Genomic DNA, 22,584 nt, shown 5'->3' on the forward strand with positions numbered 1-22,584 from the left:
AATAAGTGGCTGAGTATCTGATCGCTTAACAATATCAGGCCGTATCGCATGCTAATCCAGCTGAGACTCACTGACCGAACGTTCGGTGTCTGCTCCACCCGCCATTACTCATCATTACAGCGGCGCCGTGGCAGGCTCCGTCCTGTCCTCTCCACCCTCCAGCCCTGCCCCACACTGACATTCAGCTTGATTAGCCTAATCAGAGGGATTAGCCAGAGGCAGACGGAAGAAAGGAGGGATAGGGAGGCCGGACAAGAGATGAGCAGGGGGGAAGAGGAAAAGATGAATGAGGGAGACTCCCTGTGGGTCTGCACATTTCATCTCATCCTCCTCATCTTTAACAGCTGCCTCAGTGAGCTACCACTGAGGCCTGTCCCTCCCGCCAGGAGCTCTGCTGGAATTATGATGGACTATCAGCGCACACCCTCGTACTTACCACCGACACCACATGGGGCTTTGACTGCTGACACTTGCACTTTAGAAAGAGTTTTTGCAGGTTTCAATATATTGACATTAAACTTCTAATATTTAATATGTATTGATGGAATGTGAGTAGAAAAAACGCTGCCACTGCTTAAAGAACACAGATACGTGGGATCCACTGAATACTTCCTACAGCACCAACAGAGTACCAAGTTTTGTTTTAGCACTTTAAGGACAATTTATATTTATCAGTTAATGAGGACATTGTCCTCAAAGTAACTGATGAGATCCGGGAACATGGCGACAACATCACGACCATGTCCAACAAAGCACACGAGCAGACGGTGCTGCCAATAACAGAATACTCTGTTGCTGTCACAACCAGTTGTACACAGGAAAATTACAATCATATGTACCTCCACACATCTGTCCAGTCACTGTGAAAAATCACCACAGTGGTCAGATTTTCTATTCCTGATGCAGACCCTCAAATTCTGGACTTTGGAAAAAAGTCTTTATACCTTGTATACCATCAGAGAAAGATGCTATAGTCAAATAAACATTTTACACTGAGAGGCTTTCAGGTGCAGGACAGGAAACACTAATGCTACGGTGCTTGAATGGCACATCTGCATTCATGCCAAGAAGCTGCACACACAGGAACACTGGGGGGAAAAAGAAAAATGGGCACATCATTCGTTTAGCATCTGAACTGGGCCTCTGTGTGACTGGCCACCGTCGACAATGGCGCCATGGGAGTGAAATCCTCTGCACCAATAAGTATGAAATGTCACACTCAACAACTGTCCAAAAAGAGGAGTCTCCCTGTTAAAAGAAATGACTCTCTGTGACACATTAGGAAGACAAATTCATCCAGAGTTTTGTGTGACATGGCCTCTGCTGTCTGCTGCTTTCTCCCCAGGGACAGAGCTTCAGATCTGAGCAATGGGAGCAGACAGGAGGTGAGCGAGTGGAAGACACTGACGAGAGCGGATCAAAGAGTGTGGCAGGTGACAGGGGCTTCACGCTGTCTACTTGACAGAGCGACAGGGTGCCTTTTTCACCCAGATGAGTAGCACCGTGGCTAAAAACACAGACCCTAACCTCTGTTTGCATGTCATTACTTAGAAAATGAGAAGCTTAATACGACACACAAGCTCTGGAACCTATATGTTTCTCCACAGCCATGTTCAGAGCAGGTGAGGAGCTTCAACTATGAATCTCCACACCTCATCTGTTGTTTTCACAGATTTTCCACAAACCTTGTCTGGAACGTAAATGACTGTAGATGAAAGCACACCTCCATCTCTCATATAAACGTGTGTTTTTATTAGGGGTAAGCCCAGGATAAATAGAAACCATCAGACAACTTTCGTACTGTAACGACAACAAACGCACCTTTTGTTCTCGGCGGCTCGAGGCGATCTACGAGTTGTTAAGCGACGCGTCAAAACAGTTTGATGCAGCTTCCAGCTGCTGCTCAGAACTTTGGTGAATCTTCGAGCGTCAGAGCAGGAACAGACTGTGAAAACAATGATGTCTGTAACTGTGAACTGCAGGAGGAACCAGATGGTCTCCTGTTTGCTGTTTTGTGCGGATGCTTTAAGTCCTCTGTTTGCGATATGCACCAGTGGTGTCATAGTAACTCATCGCATGTCTGGTTACACTTTCTATTTAGGGCTACGACACGTTTCTCTGACATTTGATGTGTGATTTATTTAAAAAAAAATGCAGCTGTTCAGCAATAAGAGAAAAATGATATGTATTTTATATTGAAAAGATGAATCAAATGAACATTTTGAACATTTGACTGTTTAACTCTTTGCTATTGTTTTTACTCTGTAAAACCCTGTACCCTGTATTTTGGCATTGTATCTTTGTCTTAACAAGTCATGCCAGATATTGTTTGGCCACTCTGAAATGCCATCCATTTGCATGAGAGGTTCTGTACATATTTTTCTTCGTGTTCACAGGTTTTCATCACACAAATATTTGTATAAGAATGGACAGAGGAGATTGTTCCAGGAATATAGGACGAGCCTTAATATTCTCAAACAACACGAGAAGTCTCCAGCCTCGTAAACATGTTTACACGTAAATGTCAGGGCAAAACTTTATGGCAATCCATCCAAGAGTTATCTTGATATTTCAGTCAGGACCAAAGTGGTGGAGACCAACAAAGCATCACTGCCATCCCTACAGCCACACCAGCTACAAATGTATTCACAGAGCAGAAAGCACTATATTGCCATGGACCCAGTGACAGGTAGCAAATTACCTCCATGAAAAATCATGCTGTATTAGCGAGTAGCAGTGTAGCATGTAATGTGTGAATGATGCTCGTGCGCTTCATTTTGGCTGAGTCATGAATCTGAGAACAAGTGGTGTGAGTTTTGATTGAAATCATGTTAATCAGGTTCAGTGGGTTAAGTCATAAAAAAAAATGCTAAATATTCAACATTGCAAAATAAATTAAATATCTTTGGGTTTACAAACTAAAGAATGGATTTATTTATTGAGAAAATAACAATCATCCATTTCAGCCTTCACATTATTTCAGTACATACGAGTTTTAGCAATATGTCTGGAGGCAAACTGTCAGTGACTGAGGTAAACCTTACTGCAGGGGTGGAGCTTAGTATGGATAAAATTAAAACTGTAGACTTCCCAATATTAGCTTCCTCCTCTCCTGCCTTTTTCACTGGGCTATAATCTGAAAAAAAAAAAAAGCTATTTAAGTCTCGCCCACTGAGGTTTATCCCAACCAGTCAGATTATTTCTGCTGCCAGAGCAGCTCTCTCTCTCTGTGTTTGTAACTAAAGCTCCAATTTGCTTCATTGCCATGAATTTTTATCTAGAATTTCAGAGGACGGTTCAGTGCTTGATCTGACCCACCTGCACACTTCGTCCTGCTGATCAGAGGAGGTCCGGGTGCTCCGGTGCCTCCCTCCCCAGGCCGGGTGAGCAGGACACTGATGCGGTACTCCGTGTCTGGCTCCAAATGCCAAACCTTATAGGTAAGTGAGCCCACACCGTGAGTCTCAGTCCACGTGGACTGGCTGGCTCGGTACTGGATTTCCCGCCGAATGACAGGTCCATCCCCCACGATGGAGTTAGTGTTGAGCTGAATGATCAGGTAGGTAGGGCCTGCCCGCAGGAGCTGAGGGGGTGCAATCGGTGTCGGGGGCACTGCAATGTATATATTCATATTACTACATATCTAAATGTATAATACTGTTAGAATAAAACTTCTGGATCTGTTTATAAGTGACACATTACTTTGAAACAATGGAGAAATATAATGTGAAAAGTGAAAATCTGTCCTTGAAAACACTGACGAAGAACAGCAGCAAACAACCACATCATGAGAGCAAAGAAGAAGTCAAGGATTCCTGTCATGGATTGTCTCTTTCTTTGTTTTATAGTTTCAATAACATTATTTCTGCTCTGCTACAGCATTGAGTCATAAAAATCTTTTAATCACATCAGGACTACGAGAGACAGAGAGAGTGAGAGACTCTTGAATGCTGCAAATTCTTAATGTTCACTCTAATGACTCTGAATAAGAGCTTATTTGCATGAATAATTATGTTACTAATTCTTTCCTCTCCGCACATAAAAAAAAAAAAAAAGAAAACGACTCAGCCTTGGTGGACGATATGACCCTTATCAACCCTGCAAACATCAAATGAATTCATCAAATGCTGTGTGTGTGTGTACAAACAGGGGGTTTTTGAATGATGCAGTACACAATGACTGCACCTGAGTGTTTCATGACGTGAATCAAGAGAGGTTAAGAGTACTTGTTTATTTTGGAGCAGGGGAAAAATGGCGGAAAAAATAAAAAACAGATTAAAAAAAAAAATTGTCTAATCAACCAAAAAATTCACGACCCCCCTGCAGTACCTCCACGGACCCCCTGTTGAAGACCTCTGACTTAAAGGAATAAGTATGAGTTTTTGAGAACAGACTTATTTGCCTTCTTTGAGAGAGTGAGACATCAGTGTCCGTGCGTTAAGTACTGAGCTGGAGACGGCGGTTGGCCGAGCTATGAACCAAAAAGTAACAAATGTCTACCAATACCTGAAATTCACTGATTAACAAGTTGCCTCTTTTTTGTTTAATTCATTGAGAAAGAAAAATATAAACATGAACAATGAAAATTTGTTTCATGTTGGATCTATTTCTTGTTGGTGGCCCCATGTCTTTGTGTGTCACTGTGAAGGGCCAGACTTCTGAAGCTGGATTCTTTGACAAGAAACAGATGCAGCATATAACTATATATATTTTTTTACATTTCTGTTAATGTAGTGCTTAATCAAGCAACATGTTAATAGGCTCTAGAGGTGTCGGAAGGTATATATATATATTTTGAAATTATTATAGACAATGTAATTTGGTTTTTATTTTTTCACTACAAAATCTTTTTTAAAAACGAGTTTACAGGAGTTAGTTTATGGCGTTTTATAGTCCAGATTAAGAATTTGTGAAATCAGAGGTAGATGTACATGCATGTTAATGTGGATGGATGATTGCAGTGTAAATAACAATTATAGCTAATAATAAGCTAGTCAGAGTCAGTTAACCGCAGCTTGACCATATGTTATGAAAATATTACTAAACATGTCCTGGCTCTAGCTCCATACTTAACACACAGACATGTCATCTCGCTCTCTAATAATAAATTTCCCAATATATTGAAATAGCTCTTTGGCCTGAATGTGCGCTCAGCTGGTTACACGCTTCTGGATGTAGCTCACCTCTGACAATGAGTTCTCCAAAGTTGGAGACGGTGGCACCTCTGGGGGACAGGGTGATGCAGCGATAGAGGTCCTGCTCCCCACGCTGCGCCTCCACTTGGAAAGTCGCCATCAGCCGCTTGTGACTCAACCGTGACAGCAAGGGTGTGTCCAGCACCACACCGTTTCTCCGCTGGCAACCAGACAAAGACCACAGAGAAGAGAAATCAGCCGCGAGCACACCAACCCCACCACACTTTTACCTGAAGTCTATTCAAGTGATTAAAAATGGGTGGCAGGCTGAGAAGCAGACAGGAAGACAAAGGAGGGTTGGAATTAGCTGCATGGGAGGGCAAGATAATAAGTACGTGATAAATGTCACTGGTAACAATAGTGTTTTTGCTCTCGAATGCCGGTGACACAGGCCTCCCGGGTTGTTGTTCCCAGCACAGGGGCTCGAGCTGACATCTCCTCATCTCTTGCCATGCTAATGTGTCAGCGCTCCAGGCACACTGGCAATTGGCTCAACCAGTGGAACAGGAAATCAGAAGACAACAGTCGCAGCAATGAGCTGATCCAGGTGCAAGCTGCAATATATGCAGCCCTCTCACAGAATAAGCAGATTATTATGTAAGCTGTCGCCTGCTCATGGTTTTCACAAGTAAGTGGGTTTGACATCCGCATGTCTGAACTGGTTTAGGAGGATAGGGAAAAAATGCAGTGCTGTTCGAAAATATGAAATTAGATGTACAGTGGATGGGTGCTGCTGCCTAAAGCTACAGATTAGAGCTCGTTTTACCATTAGCTTTGGTATCAATATAATCTGTCTCCTCTTTCATATAACCTCAGAGGAGTGTTTTTTAATTTGTTTCCTACTTTTTTTTTGTTTACAACACTTCTTTGTATATTGGTTTGAAGTGACTCCAGAGTAGAGTGCGCACATTTTAGATTTTTTTTTTTATTTTTTTAAACATCAACTTTAAAGTCCACCTGCAGGCTTTTAAAGCAAATAAATGCTTCCGTTTGGAAAGCCTGCTGCTATTCGTGTCTGGCAGCGAGCCCCTGCATCATATTGTAATTAAGAGTTAGTGCAATAACTAATTCAGTGTTTGGACTCAGAACACATTGATGTTAAAGATCTAAACAGCATCTGAGACAGCCGTCTGCAATATGGGCCGGAGGACAGCGCAGGAAAATATGATGCTAACTGATTAAGAAACATAATGCTAACAATTTATTTGGAATACCTAAATGGAATAAGGAGTGCGGGAGAGCAGCTTCAGACTGGTCCAGAGAGGACCTCCACAGCGCCAGGGAGATCAAAGAGGAAGCAGCAATTAGCAGACTCAGTGCTGGTGATCAAACAGGCCCCGAAAAAACAAATGGAGGAACAGAAGGCAGTAATGGTTTGTGATATATCTCTATTTTCTGTTGCTACCAAGATTTTTTTTTTTTTTTTTTTTGCTGAGGAAAAAAGAGGGAGGTACTGAAGCAAGAGTTGACTTCGGCAGAGAATTTGGCAGTATACTGTCAAATTATAAAAGACAAGCTGCATATTGTTTGTTTGCATCTTCTCTACGTGGGTGTATGTGTGTGTGTGTAGCTCCGTCAACCAATTTTCAAACTGTGAAACTGATAAAAAATAAAAAAAAAATGTCTCTTTCACATGCCGATGATCTTCAAAGGCTTCAATTCAGAGAAGAGAGAAGGGGGTGTGAAATAAAATCAGGCGGAAACACAAGGGATGGATCACCAAGTATACTGAGATCTCATTTGCAAAGCGCCTTCTCCCTGCTGCCATCATTTCAAAAGCACTTAGATGTGCAGGCTTCAAGGCCAGAGGAAGAGTGGAGGCATTCAGGGATGGATTTTTGAAGACTAATATTAGCTCATATTCAAACTAGGAAAATTGAAACTATTTTCAGTTGCTGCATGAGAGAAATGACTTTAGGGGCTTTAGTAAACTAAATGCCATCACAATCAAAAAGCAACAAAAGGCAAAAGCACAAACTTAATAATCTTGCAAACCTTAAAATGACTCATTCGCCCCCCAACAACACAACCATTAAGAGAGTCACAAACTTTCTGCATTATTTAACTGTATCAAATTACAGTACTATTACTGGTATTATGCTAACACCTGCGATAATGGCTCCCATTTCTGTTAACAGCTACTATACAGGTGAAGTGATCTCAGCTCTTTGTCATTAGACGATTCAATTTTTAAAAATTAACAGATTTAGTGTCACACTTCCTTAAAGTTAAGGGAACCGTGGGAGAAATACTTCAAAATACAGAGGACAAAACTGTAAATGCGCATAAAAAATGGAAACACACTGACTCACAGGCTGAGTGGTGCTCTTCATGACCAGTAAAATTATGCTCAGGCGTAAAAAGGGTGGAATCCTGCCTCGGGTGTTGGCAGAGTGATTCCATCTCTGTGGTTCAGTCAGATTAGAGGTTCAGGGTTTTGTTCAGCGTCATAGCCTTCAGCTTGGTCGCGGTCACTGATTCGTGATGTGGTCCTGATGTTGTTGTTAGTCAGGGAGGATGTCTCAACTTGAGGACTAGGTCCTAATGTGGCTGCAAAAACTGAAAACTGGCACATCTGCGATGCCAAAATTAGACTATACAATATCAACCTGATAATGGCCTACCCTGTCAGATGCAGGGTCCTGAGTAGTGTTTCATAGTCAGGGATACCACATGCAGCATCCGTAGTTTGAGTTAAGAAGGACTACCTGAGCGCACCATAGGTTTAGGTCTCTGCGAGGCTTAGGCCAGGACTTCAAGGTGATGCCATTTTGAAGCCTCTTTGGGAATCTCATTTGATGAAGAGACACAAGTTCAAATAACCCCAGCGAGTGGAAGCTACCTCTTCCATTGTTTCTGATGTAAACACAGCAGGACAGTTTCACTCAACTCTGTTCCTTGTTTTGGGTGAGGAGAGGCTCAAACTCTGTCACTGAGCAAGGAATATGGAACATGCAAACATGTGGCAGGTGATAAGAATAAGAACACAGTGAAACCAACTCTGACAATCCTGCTTATGATAACTGTCCCTTGCCTGAATCAGATTATCAAATCATGCACTCAGTCAAAGTGTGTCTGACGTATTTTGTTGTGTCCAAATGCAATGCAGTGAAAAACACTTACTGATGCAATTAATACTGGGACCATTTTTTAGCTTTGGTATTTATTAAAATGCATCACTGCTCAGTAAGAGAGGATGGTCACCGCTAAGTGAATGTTTCTGAGGATTTATGGTGGTGGAACATGTTATCTGCAGACAGGAATATTCTCTTAACTGGTTTAGACTTAGTCACAGTATGAAAAGCTCATGTTAACAGCAGCCTGAATAAGACTTTAATGGGAGTGTGCTCAGCAGCCCTGCATGTAAACATAGCTACTGTGAGCTGTACTGGGTAAGACTGTCAGCTAAATGCCAAACATGTAGTTTTCCTTTATGTTGCTTCTTCTTTCTACAGCCCCCGATCTTCTTCTGTTATGCAGGTGTTGAGATGTTGGCTTCACTGTTCAAGCAAAGCTAATAAATAAAAAGAAAAGAAAAGCACCCTCATACACACTCTCTCCTCCTTCTCACCTCCAGGAGGAAGGGCTCAGTCTCAGAGACTTTGCCTGTGGCGACACACTGGAACGAGGCATTCTGCCCGGCATTCACCTCCACGTCACCCAGCCGAGAGAAATGAGGCACCTTGTCTGTGGAAAGGGACACACAAGACACACACATACACACACACACGATGATGAAAGTGGCACATCTGGGGCTGAGCATCACTGTCTAAATATATTAAACACACAGATGTGAATGGTAATTTATTCATAGCCTACACAATAACTACACACCCAGGCCTAGATACAGCCTCACAAACATGGATGCATACATACTGTATAGTGCAGTCACGTATAATGAACATATGCACATACAATATATCTACATACACTGCAAAAACATTTTCCAAACAAGTCATTAAACCTGTAATAATCTTACTTTGTGAATTAACCAAGCAGAATCTTCTCTCCAGATCAGCAGAAGTTTCTACTCGTGTTAAGAAAATGCAGATCACAAAGCTGCATAAAAGACGAAGTAGCTAATTAAGACAGACATTTTTGAAGATTACGCGCCCACTGCCACACACACACACACATTCTCCATCCAGTTTGACAGACACAGTTGCCTAGGATCACAGAAAGACACTGCTTTTCTTCAGCATCAAATGTTACACTCTCTCCTGGCAATAGGAAATGTCTGAATCCAGAGTGTGAGTTGCTTGTTGAATTTGTATCTTTCCTTGACGTCTAGCAAATAGGTCAAATGAATTTTCTTCCTCTTAAAACATTTGCAAAAAAATTTTTTTTTTTTTTGTAATTTGCAATTATTTATTTTGAAGACACTGTTTACATCCATGTCTTCTAGCTAGCTAGCTAAAGCTAGAGTTGTTAGCTAGACAAAGCTAGTTAGCTAACAAGCGGTCTTCTTCTTCTCTCCCTTTTGTTGGCACATTACTACATTTCTTAGCGTGTTACCACCACCAACTGTTGATCAGTGGAAGAGCATGGAACTGTCATGGCTGCCTCTAGCTGTCAGAACCTCCACCGGGTACTTTTACTTTCTGGGGACTGGAGTTCACCCGGTTTTTGGAAAAGTGTTCTGCAAACGCTCAGTCATTTTCAAAATCAGGTGAACTTGTTTAAAAATCATAAATAAATGAAGTACAGTTGTTTCATTTCTTGTCTTAGAGGCTGATTCTCTGCTTGTCAGTTCTGTTGATTTTGATTTTTGGTTCCTCTGCTTTGTTGCCAGATGGTTGTCATTTTCACGTCTATTCTGATCAATAGGCAAGTAGCAGAGCCCAATCAGAGATGTCACATTTCCAGTTTGTGCGTTTCTCATTAATGGATCTGTCTGACATTATGATTTGTTGCTGTATTGCAGACAAAAAAACCTTTCACTGCTGCTGAGAAGCAGGAACGCCAATATACTTTCAGACTAGTACTAGTTTTTAAAATCAGCTCCCCATAAAGCACTCAAATAATCGGAGAGCGCTGTACTTCAAATAATGTGGTATTTTAAAAATAAATTAACTGCAAGAGTCTAAAACCAATTACAAAAGATTCTTTTTTCATTGCAGACATTTTGACTTGTCATAGTAGGAAAAGCACAGGTGTTACTGTTACCAAGGTGTCCCAGTAATCCATGACACTGTGACAGGGGGCCAAAATGCACAATACCAGGACCCTGAGACTGAAGTAGCTAAATGGAATTCAGCCGTCATTGATTTTATTATTTACACCTGTGCTTCTCTTGCTGTGGCATGTCAAAATGTCTTCTGTGAAAATGGCCTACAGTAAGGAATGTCATGAAGCATCAGTCACTACCACGAGTACCAGGCCAACCCTTCCTTTCCTTAACTGGCTGAATAATTTTCTTCACCATAATGTAGCTTAAAAAAAAACAAGGTCATTTAAGCGTCATAATCAGTCTCAACCAGAGGATAACTAGCTTACTCACCATCCCACACTCAATAATTTAGAAGCAAGCAATGAACAGCCAGGCCTGTACTGTAAAAATATATTGGTGACTTATTATGACTCATGATAGGCTATGAATTATCTGTTATTGAAGAAGTTATGATGTCAAAAAGCTGGAGAGGGAATAACAAGAAGGATAATGAGCTAAACATTTATCATTTTTTGCCCACATTCAGCCTATAAATAAAATGATCTAATAACCACACTAATGAGACCACTATCAATGAGCACTATCAATTCTAACAGAGTTAAATTCTCCTACGTCACATTGAAAAGATTCCTCCAGCCACCTGAAAACATATTATGGAAACTATTTAATGAGAAAATAATAACCTTCATCACAAAGAGATGGAGGACACTAACAGGAAATCCTGCTGTGATGTAGTCAGGATATTATTTTTCTATTGGACATCCATGTGAGGGACAAAATTAAATTTCAGCACTCTTCACACAACACACACCTTCATGCTCCGTTTCCACAGCAACCAACAGCAACATTTGGCTGCGGATGGGATGACAGAAATTGCGTTTCACATTTTACCTATTGCTTTTCATGCTCTGTCCTTCCAGTAAGCGGAGTGGGGGTGGGGTCTGTGGTGACTGATTTCCTCATGTATATTTCTAACAGCACCTAACTCATTTCACATGTATAAACCTTATCTGTATTAAAATCTATGCAGATTGGAAGTAAAAGTAGCTGAAGTGCTCTTGAAAGATTGAAAGATTGAAAACAAGTAAACACCCTATGGATGTTTGTTGTGGTGCCAGTCAGGGTGTTTTGTCTGGAGGAAAATTTTGAGTCATTTTTCAAAGACAGGCGTTCACAGCTCTGAGTTCCAGGAGAAGTCATCTGAGGATGAGGAAACAACATTTATAGTTACTGAGAAAATTTAATTTAAAATCTAAAAGCCCAATAGCATGGATGTGTGACCTGTCTAGCCTTAATTAATACCACTAAACCTAAACAGAGGCGAGGTAATTTGAGTCTCAAATGTATTCCGACTGTCTGAGATGTTGGTTCTTTAAATTAGTAATGCTGCCTCTTATTCTTGTTGCAGGAGAGATTGGCTTTGACTGAAACACGTGTTTAGAATAAAGACATGGACTCCAGAGGAAAACAACACAAATGTCAAATGAGTGGGAATGCAAACCGAATAGCAGTTGCCTTTGAGTTAAATCTTTCCTCGGGGAGCATACCATTATTGTTGCCTGTGGGGAAATTTATGCCAGCTTACTAATGTTTACTTACACGTTTGTGTGAGTGTGTTTTAAAGGGTCGATAAGGGTGAGTGCTCTTGCAGCTACACCAGCTGATACAAAATACTATTTGACTGTGCATGAATGAATTTATGTGTATTTAGCATTTTTTTTGTGTGTGAGTAAATGATTGTGTATATATGTGGTTCAGTATACATTAATTGTGCGTTATGATTCATATGTTAGTCGTATATATACAGTAGCTTCATACAGTATTCAGACCATTCACTCCTTGCACACTTTATTGTCTTGTAGATTTCATTTGAAATGGATACAATTTTTGCCCATCAATCTAAACTCAATAACCCATAATGACATACTGAAAACATGTTTAGAAATTTCTGCAAACTTATTCAAATTGAAACTGAAAAATTATTTATTTATTTATTTTATTACAAAGACATTCAGAGTCTTTGCAGTGACACTCCAGACTGTAGTCAGGTGCATCCTGTTTGCTTTAATTATCTCTGAGATGTTTCTAAAACTTGATTGGAGTCCACAAACTGATGAAGTCCAAGAAACTCTCTGGAGAGGCACAGATCAGGGCAAAGGTATGAAACCATTACTAAAGCTTTGAGTGTTCCCAGGAGAACAGCAGTAGTTCTCAGTAACTGTGTATTATAAGAAGTTTAAAACCACCAGGATTTTTACGAGAGATGGCTGTCCAAATAAAGTAGAAACCAGACAAGAAGGGCTTCGGTCAGGAAGGTGACCAAGGACTCAAAGGTCACTCTCACAAGGCTTTCGAAGTCCTCTGCAGAGATGGAAGAACATGCAATCTCAGCAGCATCCATCAAACAGGCTTTTAAAGTAGAGTGACTAGATGGAAGCTGCTAAGAGTAAAAGGTATATGGGGGCTACAAAGATTATAGACACTTGCCCAAGAAGACTGTCATTGCCACTGATGGGGCTTCTATAAAGCACTGCATTAAGGGTGTGTATATTCTCAGTTTTTGATTTTTAATAAATTTGCAAATAAACTGTTTTCCCTTTGTCATTATGGATCACTGAGTGGAAACTAATGAGCAAAAATGGCACTTTTATCCTCTTAAAATGTAATTTACAAAACAATAAAGTGTGCACAAAGTGAAGGGGTCTGAATACTGAAGCCACTGTATGTATAGCAGCTCCTGGCAGGGACACTGTCCCCTAATGTGAGCTAATAGGCATGGTCAGGGTCCAAGCGCCACCATCTGTACAAGGGCTAAACATGTTCTGAGTCACATACCGAGGGGCCCTGGCAACACTACCTACTCAAACCTCCCCCCTCCATCCAAAATCACCATGGAAACGCATCCTGCTCCATTAAAGACAGGATGACAGAGGGCAAGTGCTAAACTTTGAGATGAGCTTGGGTTAAAGAAAAACAAAACAAAGCAAAAAGAATTAAAGGTGGTTAGATAAAAAGTTATTTCCTTTCCTCTGTCTGTTTCCTCATGAGGATTCACTGATTTATAACGTGCAGCCTGCCTGATTATTCTGTAGAGCCAGAAAAAGATATCTGAATTTCATGAGCTCATAAATACCCTACATTATACGCCATTAACATTTTACCACATTTATGCAACTAAAAAATAATATTACCTTTCTCACAGAAGGCCAGTGTGGATCTGAGCAGTAACATTTAATGGAAACACTAGGTTCCTGAACAACAGCACCAGTGTCAGTATTATTGGACTGAAACTACAGATAATCTTCAGATCTTATAGCTCCATGAATTGATTTCATGGGCGCAGCATGGCAAGCTAAAAGCACCACATATGGCATTTTAAAAAGTCGTCATGTTGCCTATTTATTCATCCCACATGCACATAGCAAGATTAGCATTCATTTGGAGTTGTGCCTCTAGCAAAGTGATGAATTTAAGATCACAGTTACTCTACTTTGAACTCTGTTTTGGTCTCTACCAACCCCTGCAAAAGACATCTCCCTCTTTAAACATATGTGTGTGTGTGTGTGTGTAGGTGTGTGTGCGTGTGTGTGTAATAAAATCCCCTAAAGGGGAATTCTATAAGAATTCAGCTTTTTCCCGAGAACGTCATTCTTGTATAGGTGGAAAATTAGACCACCCTGATGCAATAAACCCCTCAGTAAAAACACAAGAACTCTGCAACACTAATATTACATCTAGTAAGAATAATGGCAACAAAAACAAAACCATCCATACACGTGCGGAATCTAATTAAAACCTTGCATAATACTCGATTGAGGTTAATGACTTTCCATCAACAACCAGTGTGGAACTGACCGATTACAGTAATTGTGTAATCTAAGACTCTGCATCACATCACAGTGGGAGAACAATAACTAGTTGAACCGATTACTGTTAAATGGATAAACCTATTATTTAATAAAAAGCCAATTATAACTCCATTTTCAGTTGAATCTTTTTTTTTTCTTATTTGCTCTTCTGGCTTCAGAAAAGTGATCACATTTTGGAAATTAGAATGGGTCAGTGGAGATTTTGAATGACCTCTGCTTCAAAGCGGACGAATCAGCTTTAGCTTTTGTCTATGGGGCTGAAAAGAACTAATCATCTAGGAAACAGCACATCAGTGCAAGAAAAGGGTCTGTTTTGATAGGTACAACATCTGCACGGAGCCTGTGTACAAAAAAACTGTGGGGGGTATAATGGTAAATGTAACAGAACAGAACATAATGTAACACCACCAGCTCTCATAAAGCTCCAACCCCCTGATATCCCAGAGATGACAAAGATAAAAAAAAAAACCTACCAGAGAGGATCAAAGCACAACCACTAGCTGTCCTTTTCCTGTCTGTAACATCACGTTAGCTTTAAAAGCACCCGGCTGGGAGCATAGTGATCAGAGGAAAAGGTCAGCCATTCTGCCAGCACAAAAGAGAAGCCCCCTGCTGTGTTATTGTGGCTCTGACACTCGGACAGGTACCAGGTATATAGTATGTGCCTTGAGTTGCCACCCCTGTCAGCAGGAATGTCTCATAGTCTTCAATCACCTCGAGGAAACTGCTCGGCTTTCCGGCCAGGGCCTCTGTTGTTCGGCCGGACTCAGTAAAGGTCAGCAGGAAGGCTATGAGCAGTGAAAAGTGGGTTACTTACAACAGGGGTAATTGAGCAGCACAATGTCGTCCAAGGCAATGTAGCCCTGTCGCTCCTCGGAAATAGTTGCTTCAAAGATGACCTGTGGAGACAATGGATAATTTAAATGACTACAGACCATTACATCTTGAGTGGCAAGAAAATTGACAGTGTAGGAAATTAAGGGGACGGGATCCAAAGGCCTGTCGAGAGCAGAAATGCACAGACTTTCCATCAAATCCATCGTACATTTAATCTCCAAGGTAAAACTTAAAACTGCCATTAAACAGCAATCGGGAATGTTTCTTATATATTTTTTAAAATCAGTTCTGTTGTGTGGTGTGTTTGAAATGCAGTAATTTAATCACAACTCTCTTGGGCCACTATTCTGTAGTAAAAGGTCATATGGATCATACAGGGGGAAACTATTATAGATGAGGAAAAGATACCAATTTCTGCATCAACACTGGCCTGAACAGCTCTTAATGGAAGACAGCTGTGTGCAGTGATCGCAGTGGTGTCTCAACATTCGTAAACAGGTTGGGTTGCTAAAGTCGCTTGCCAACACAAAAATCTCGGTTGTCAATCAAGGGTCTAAGTATAGAGGATGTTAAATGATGTACAAGCTGTAAATTTGTGATATTGGACTTATATTTATAAGCTGACTTGATGTAACCATCTCACACCTAATGGATAATCACAAAGCCTTCTCTCTAACCTAACACATAAACAGAGATAAAATCAATTATTAAAAATTAGTTTTTTCCAACTGGGAACTAAATATATGATCAAAACTGCCAACAGAACCATTTTCACACGGCGAAGTCCGAAAACATTCACTCTGCAATACATGTTACCACGAGGGAATTCGATGCAGAAGACTGTATAGTGTGCCAGATGCCAGAATTAAATCTTGAGCACGACTCAGGTCATTCTCTATCAATTACCAGTGCTAAACACGGCTGAAAGCTAGACTCGTAGGAAGGAAGAGACAGCTTGCTAGTTTAGAACTTTCAAACTTTCAAACAGGAAAAAGTCTCATCTTAGTCACTCTTACATCGACTGCTATGCATCATCTGCTATAATTAAGCCTTCAGAAGATGCCTGTTGAGATAATGGCTTGCCTGGAAACCTAATACGTATAAAGGATTTCGTTTACAAGAGCAAATGTAAGTTCTGGTCATTTCAAACATCAAATACAACAACGTGTGATCAATTTACTCCAAAACTTTCGAGGTTTTTGGGGTTACTCGATTATACTTATTGTAAATGTAAGCTATTTTACCTTATCAAACCTTACAGTGCAAGTCGCATGAATAAATCCTTCTCTCCCACTCTGCTGTCTCCTTTATCAATCCATACTGCAGCTGCAGGAGTCCTTAAACACAGCTTAAATATTCACTCACTCATCTAAATGAGCTGAGCGCATGCAGAGCCTCAAAGTGAATCGGGACGGCCTCCCAGAGTGCAACAAAGTCATTCTGGATTTCCAAGTAGTAATTACAGTAAGCAGAGCCCAAATAATTCCTCTATAAGCAACTCTTCACTTTTCACTGCAGCGTGACAAACTCTGAACTTTGAGGCTTGAGTGCATTAACAGCGGGTAAGGTGAAAGCTGTAACTGTACGACTCTATATCAGACGCGTGTGTGTGGTAGTCAGAGTGTTTCACCCACTCATACTACCTCTAGTTATCTATGCCAAAGCCAAGTGGAAGTCAGACTGTGACCGTGTTCTCAGACGGGCAATAGATTGCAATGTTGACAATACATCAGGCTTTAAGTGCCTAGGGCCAATCAATACCACAAAAGGCCTTGGCAGATGGATCCAGACTAAGGCTTTCTTTCCACTAATTTATTTTTATTTTTCATTCCTGTGTCGGGCCATTAGAGACGTCTGACCGATTAACTCTTCAATTCATCACGCGTCAATGCACCCACCACCATCGATTCACTCAGCTCCGCACTTTGAGCCATCATTAAGCTCCTCCGCACTGCCCTCACTTATAGAAAAAAGTGTGTTTGAGTACGACTCTGCTAAACACAGAGGAATAACCTTGGCATCCAATAGCTGTGCACATGCAAACACAGGCTATTATACAAATGACTACAGTGGGATCCCCTTCTGCAGTTTGTACATACAAACCAGGGCACTGCAAATGAGAATATTTGCTCAATGCAATGAAAAGCACAGAGAAGTTGGAGGGGGAGAAGCTCCGGTAGCCCTGAGAGCTCGACGCACTGCAGCTAAGAAAAAAAAAAAACCCACAAGTAAATATTTATTATGTATGCAGCATAAGAAAATACGCTGCCAATACAGGCAACACAACCAAATACAAACACAACTTGGAAACAAAAACCCACCACAAAGTCAGAGACACTGCAAGTTGTACAGAAAAAAAAAAACAAGTTACAAAAGGAAGATTCAAGGGGATGTGATGACATTGTGTGTGTGGGGGTATGTGCCATAACATCTAAATCATGCAATCAGAATGTTAAAACTGAAATAAACTTAAATTGTCAGTTTATTTTCCAAAACCACTGACAGATGGTGTTACCATGGTAACCTATATAGTGCACAGCTACTTGCTCTAGAGCAGGTTAACTTCATCAGATCAAAACCTGCTGACAGTCAGACTACCGACCAATCAGTCCAAACTAAAACACACTGTTTTTAATTTAGCTTTTAGATGAATTTACCAGCAGGATTTGTGACAATGAAAATGCTTTTATAATCTTAATAATTACACTTTAGGAAAACATGAGGTGACTTTGTGAACATTAATTCTCTTTGGACTCAAAGCTAAAAGCTAAAAATTTGAAATAATAAATATACCAGCAGTTCCTTTCATAACTAGCTGCACCTAATTAGTTAGCTTATTCAGACTCAGTGTTCACATGTTATTGATTTGGTGAAGGCGTTTTCTCCATTTTCATGTTTGTCATATTTGCATGTGCTTTCTCACACTGCAGTGCATGGAGCTCGCAGGGCCACCATAAGCAGGACATATAAAAAAAGATATACAGAGACGGAAATGGTGTTGGAAAAGATAGTGGAAGAACATCTTGCTTAGGTGGAAGAGGTAGACAGCGGAGAGTGGTAGCCTAAGCCACACTGACACTGTTTGTCATGACGAGGGCTGATAGCATCTTTAATATTTGATAGCAAAGTTTCAACCTTTTCCAATACTCTCACGAGTAGGCACAGAGGAAAATCTATTTCTGCAAACAATATAAGAGATGGATTTGTCCAATTGAGAACATCCAGTTCAAGGTGATGTCATTCTCCAGCCTTCCCTCAGACTCTCTCAGGCTTTTGTTGTGGGGAGAAAAAAAAAAAGGGGGCAACAAAAAGGAGGCTTGTAACACTGCAAAGGAACAGTCTGTGAGGTATGAATAAAGTTTGGTTTCCTGCAAGCAGCAGGGTGCCATCCCCCAGGATGGAGCGCTGTGTCATTGTCAGCTACCAAAAGGAAATGACACGAGAAAGAAATCCAATCAGGAAGTTCTGGCACAAGAAAAGCGACTGTAGACGGTTAAGGAGACGGAAGCAGCTGGGCAGTCCCATTTGATGTAAAAGCTATGCAAGCATTTTAATATGTGCCTCCTGCAGCATCGTGTTTGGCTCATAAAACTCAATGCTGGAGAATTGATAGTGTAGAGTAAGAAAATCCATACTGCATCCCAGGAGGCCTAACAGCAAATACATAAAATGAAGAGCGGTAGCGGCAAAAGGGATTGCATTAAAAACAAGATTCCACAGTAATTAATATTTTTAGCTTTTAGTTTTCATTACAGTGCTGCAGTAATTATTTATGTGTGTGCACTAATGATAAAACTCTCAGCTGATGCGTGGACGCCATCAATCTTCATGAGGACTTTAATTAATTTAACAACTTTACATGCGATCGTTTGAGTTGAACAAAAATTGCAACAATGTTCTGTTAATTGATTTCTTCAGCTGGAATGAGACAAACACTATTGATCCATATTGGCATTGTGGCAGTACAACATTGAAATATATGACATGCAACTAAGCCTACTGTCTTCTCTCTGAAGAGACACAGTGAGGTCTAAAGTAGAACCACCGCAGAGCGGCTGGAGGACGAGACAGAACATGCTGAATGTTTTTGTGTGTGGTTTTAGTACTTGGCTGAAAGGATGTGGCGCAGGCACCCACCAAAAGCTACTTTTCCCAACTATTTTTATATCTTCTATGTATATCTTCAGGATCTTTCATCATCATTTAAATTATAGAAAGTATTATCAAAAATTTAATATTAAAAAAAAAAAAACTATAAAAAAAATACTATTTTATAATGGTAGCAGGAAGCCAATATTTGTAATAGAGTGACCCCTGAGTACCTCCAGCAATAACTGTGTCAGAGAAATTCATTAGTGACAACTTTGAGGCCAACTCACTTTAAGTGGCCTGTGTCTAAAAATGCAGAAAAGGACTTGTGTTGAATGTAGGGACATTTTTGATAAACATCTGCAGTCAGTGTTAAGCATAGTGACAAAGATATTGCATTTCCTGTAAGTGCTTCACAATAAAAGGTTTTGCCAGTTGAAAGCTTTTAATGTGATGGAGAGACATGGATAACCTGTACGCATGGCTTTCTGTGAATCGTGCTTAGGAAGGCAATCTGAATCCAGTGAAGGAATGGGACACTGCCACTACCAATAAAAACTGCTGATAGTGTAGTAATTACAGAATATAACAAACTGAATGGCTACTTCAGGAAAAATGCAGTAGTATAAGCATAAGTAGTATCAAGAATGAGGTGCAATTTTATGAACGTTTGAAGGATTCTAACTTTAAAATTAGGAAATTTCCCACCAAAATAAATAAATAACAATAACAATAATAAGGGGGTTTGGTAGAAAAAGCCATAAAACAGGTGAGCAAAAGAGAGAGCGATAGGAAAGGTAAGAGAGAAGAGGAATTAACAGTGAGATGCACTAAGACAAGTGGAGGAGGACAAAGTGAGAGAAGAACAACCTGGAGCAGTAAAAAAAATAAATAAATAAACCTGAAGGGGAGAAGTCAGCATTTCCAAAAGTGCACCTCTTTAACACCTGCTGTGCCTCCTGAATCCAAGCTGACAGGGAAAGAGTGAGCCAGTCTGATCAATCCCCTCCTCTGTCCTTCACAGCCCTGACAATCTCACGTCCATTCTCCAGGAGAAAAGTCTGTTCACCAAAGCCAAGCAGCGTCATGAGAGGGTGAAGGGCCGTGAACTCAGGTCAGATGAAACACTCTGAATCAATCAGACTGATGGTCAGATGTTACTGTGCAGCAGGACAGGGTGGGTTATCAGTGTTAACAGCTCTTATCAGCCTGCATGCTGCTGAAGTTCCTAGATGGTGTTATCATTTTTAGGTGTGTATCACTTCACAATGATTCATATGTAAAAATGTGTGTTTCAGCAAAAACTGTAAAGGTCCTGGGCAAACAGAAGTGACATATCGATGGTTCGTTGCTTAGCTGACATGCACATGTGCAGCTCAGTCATGTTTCATGGTTGACTGAGGACATCTGTCCCCTTCCACTCACTGAATGCAGCTGTCAACCCAGACAACAGGTGAGCAGGGAGGAATGCAGATTCATGGACTAGTGGACAGTCTCACGAAGGGAAAGTAGCTCATGTCATTCTGAAAGTCGCTAAATTTGCTGCTATGCTCTTTTCTTTTTAAAATAAAGCTGTTAAATAGAAGGAAGGAAAATTCCTGTGACTTTATATATCAAAGTTTGTGTTTCCAGTAGTTGAGGAGTTCTACTGCATGTGTGAAAAAAGTTGTTTTGTGTCTCCAGAGGGAGAGAAATTTGATAAATGTCCTCAAGTGACGTCTAGTCAGCAACAGCTGGGTCTGAAAGCTGAAAATAAAAAAAATACATACATAAAAAATCGAGGGGGGGACCGGACCTCTGTAGTCCACCCCTCAGATCACCTCAAGCTCCTACATTAACGGCTACAAGCATAGCATATCCAAATCTCTGACTGCACTGTCAGATATTGAGTTGCATTGTGGGTAACACAGGTGCCATGTTTTGACAAGGAAGAGGAATGTGAATAAAAAGAGAAAAAAAAACAAAACACTGGTTCTGCTGCATAGATTTTGATCCCTTTTACTGAACTGTCCGACATTGCTCTAGAAGTGCAATGCTAAAACTGTTTCAACAGTCACCCAATATAGTGACAAAGTCACCAAGATGGCAGCACTGTGCACAGGAGACAGTGTGCTTCTCAGGATCTATGGAGGACACGGCATGACAGAACTGCTGCTCCCAAAGTCAGTTCAAAATGGGATTTTTTTTGCCTCTTATGACTCCTCTAACCCTTGTGGTACTTTTATATATATTTCTTTGCATGAGTGCTTCGAAATGTTATGGTCTGCATACGTTTTATTCTCTAAACAGATCTTCATCTTGTCTAAGAGGCTCCTCCACTCCCTGATATCACTAAAACGCTGGATGAACCACAAAATGTTCTAATATATAGCACAAAACAGGCTATCAACAATGGACATCTGGAATCCAGAAATACTGGCAATGAATGTTAAAATCTCATATCAGTGAAAGCCTAAATGCAAAAGACCAACACACCTCTGATCACAGTCCAACACATCTCTGTAGCAGTCTGTCTCCCCTGAGGGGGTGTTGATGCTTGCTGATTACTAGATTTAATTTTTTTTTTTTTTTTAAGTCTCTAAACACCACTAGCTCTGGCAGCTGCCCACACAAACACACACACACACAAACAAACGTCCACATACACTTTTTCCACCAAGCCCAAAGCCCTCTGAAGTAGTAGTCTTCTCCCCATGTGTGTCTGCTCCTCAGCGGCCTGCAGGGGCTGATCTGTTGGCTGGCAGTGCTGGACAATGATCTTTATCGATGGGATGGGATGGATGAGTGGAGCCCCGTGGGGCCTGCGCTGAGCTTTTAGTTGTAGTGGTGGGAGGTGGTGGTTTGGTGGGAGGGGGGGTGTCTGTGGCAAAAAAGGAGTGTGGGGAACACTTAAATGAGGCACAGAGTCTCACTGCGGACTAAGTCCTGTCCCTCTTCTTACAGGCGGATCAGACAGGCATTGTTCCTGCAGGCCTACATTTAAGCCTCCTCACTCATCTGCACAGTTTTACCTGCTTCATTACCTGCTGCCGATCATCCAGGTTTATAGGACAAATAACGCAATCTGTCCTGTGTCTACATGCCTGGCGGGAGGACTTTAGAGAACAGCACCTTCTCATCAATCAGGCAGCTTGGACATACATCACCTGAGTAGTAGATTACATTGCTTATGCACGCCTTTCCAAATGGTAAACACTGCGGCGCTAAGCAAACTCCCCGCCTGGGCCGACTTGTCTGATTGTACACTTCAGCAGCAAACCCCCCCACCCCCCTTCATGCCTCCACCTCCTCCTCTGCGATGGTGTGTGGCAGACAAACTTCTAACGTCCACACAGAAGGGAAGAAAATCATTACTTTAAATCAGTTTGGCTGTTTGTGAGAATCGCTCAGGACAGGAGAGCTGAGGATGGTAAAGCGCAGGCTG

At 41.1% G+C, this 22,584-nt stretch overlaps 1 protein-coding gene across 1 annotated transcript in view; it reads right to left on the reverse strand.

Annotated features, from left to right (window-relative positions):
* Nucleotides 1–22,584, reverse strand: part of ptprua (protein tyrosine phosphatase receptor type Ua) — a 172,320-nt gene that overhangs the window by 65,051 nt on the left and 84,685 nt on the right. The window contains exons 4-7 of the mRNA XM_041052949.1: nucleotides 15,052–15,133; nucleotides 8,767–8,882; nucleotides 5,184–5,355; nucleotides 3,319–3,612 (exon numbers count right to left, since the gene is read on the reverse strand). Coding sequence (XP_040908883.1) covers nucleotides 3,319–3,612; nucleotides 5,184–5,355; nucleotides 8,767–8,882; nucleotides 15,052–15,133 — 664 coding nt within the window. The remainder of the gene's footprint in view (nucleotides 1–3,318; nucleotides 3,613–5,183; nucleotides 5,356–8,766; nucleotides 8,883–15,051; nucleotides 15,134–22,584) is intronic.

The sequence above is a fragment of the Toxotes jaculatrix genome, chromosome 13, assembly GCF_017976425.1.
Source record: "Toxotes jaculatrix isolate fToxJac2 chromosome 13, fToxJac2.pri, whole genome shotgun sequence".
Lineage (NCBI taxonomy): Eukaryota > Metazoa > Chordata > Actinopteri > Toxotidae > Toxotes > Toxotes jaculatrix.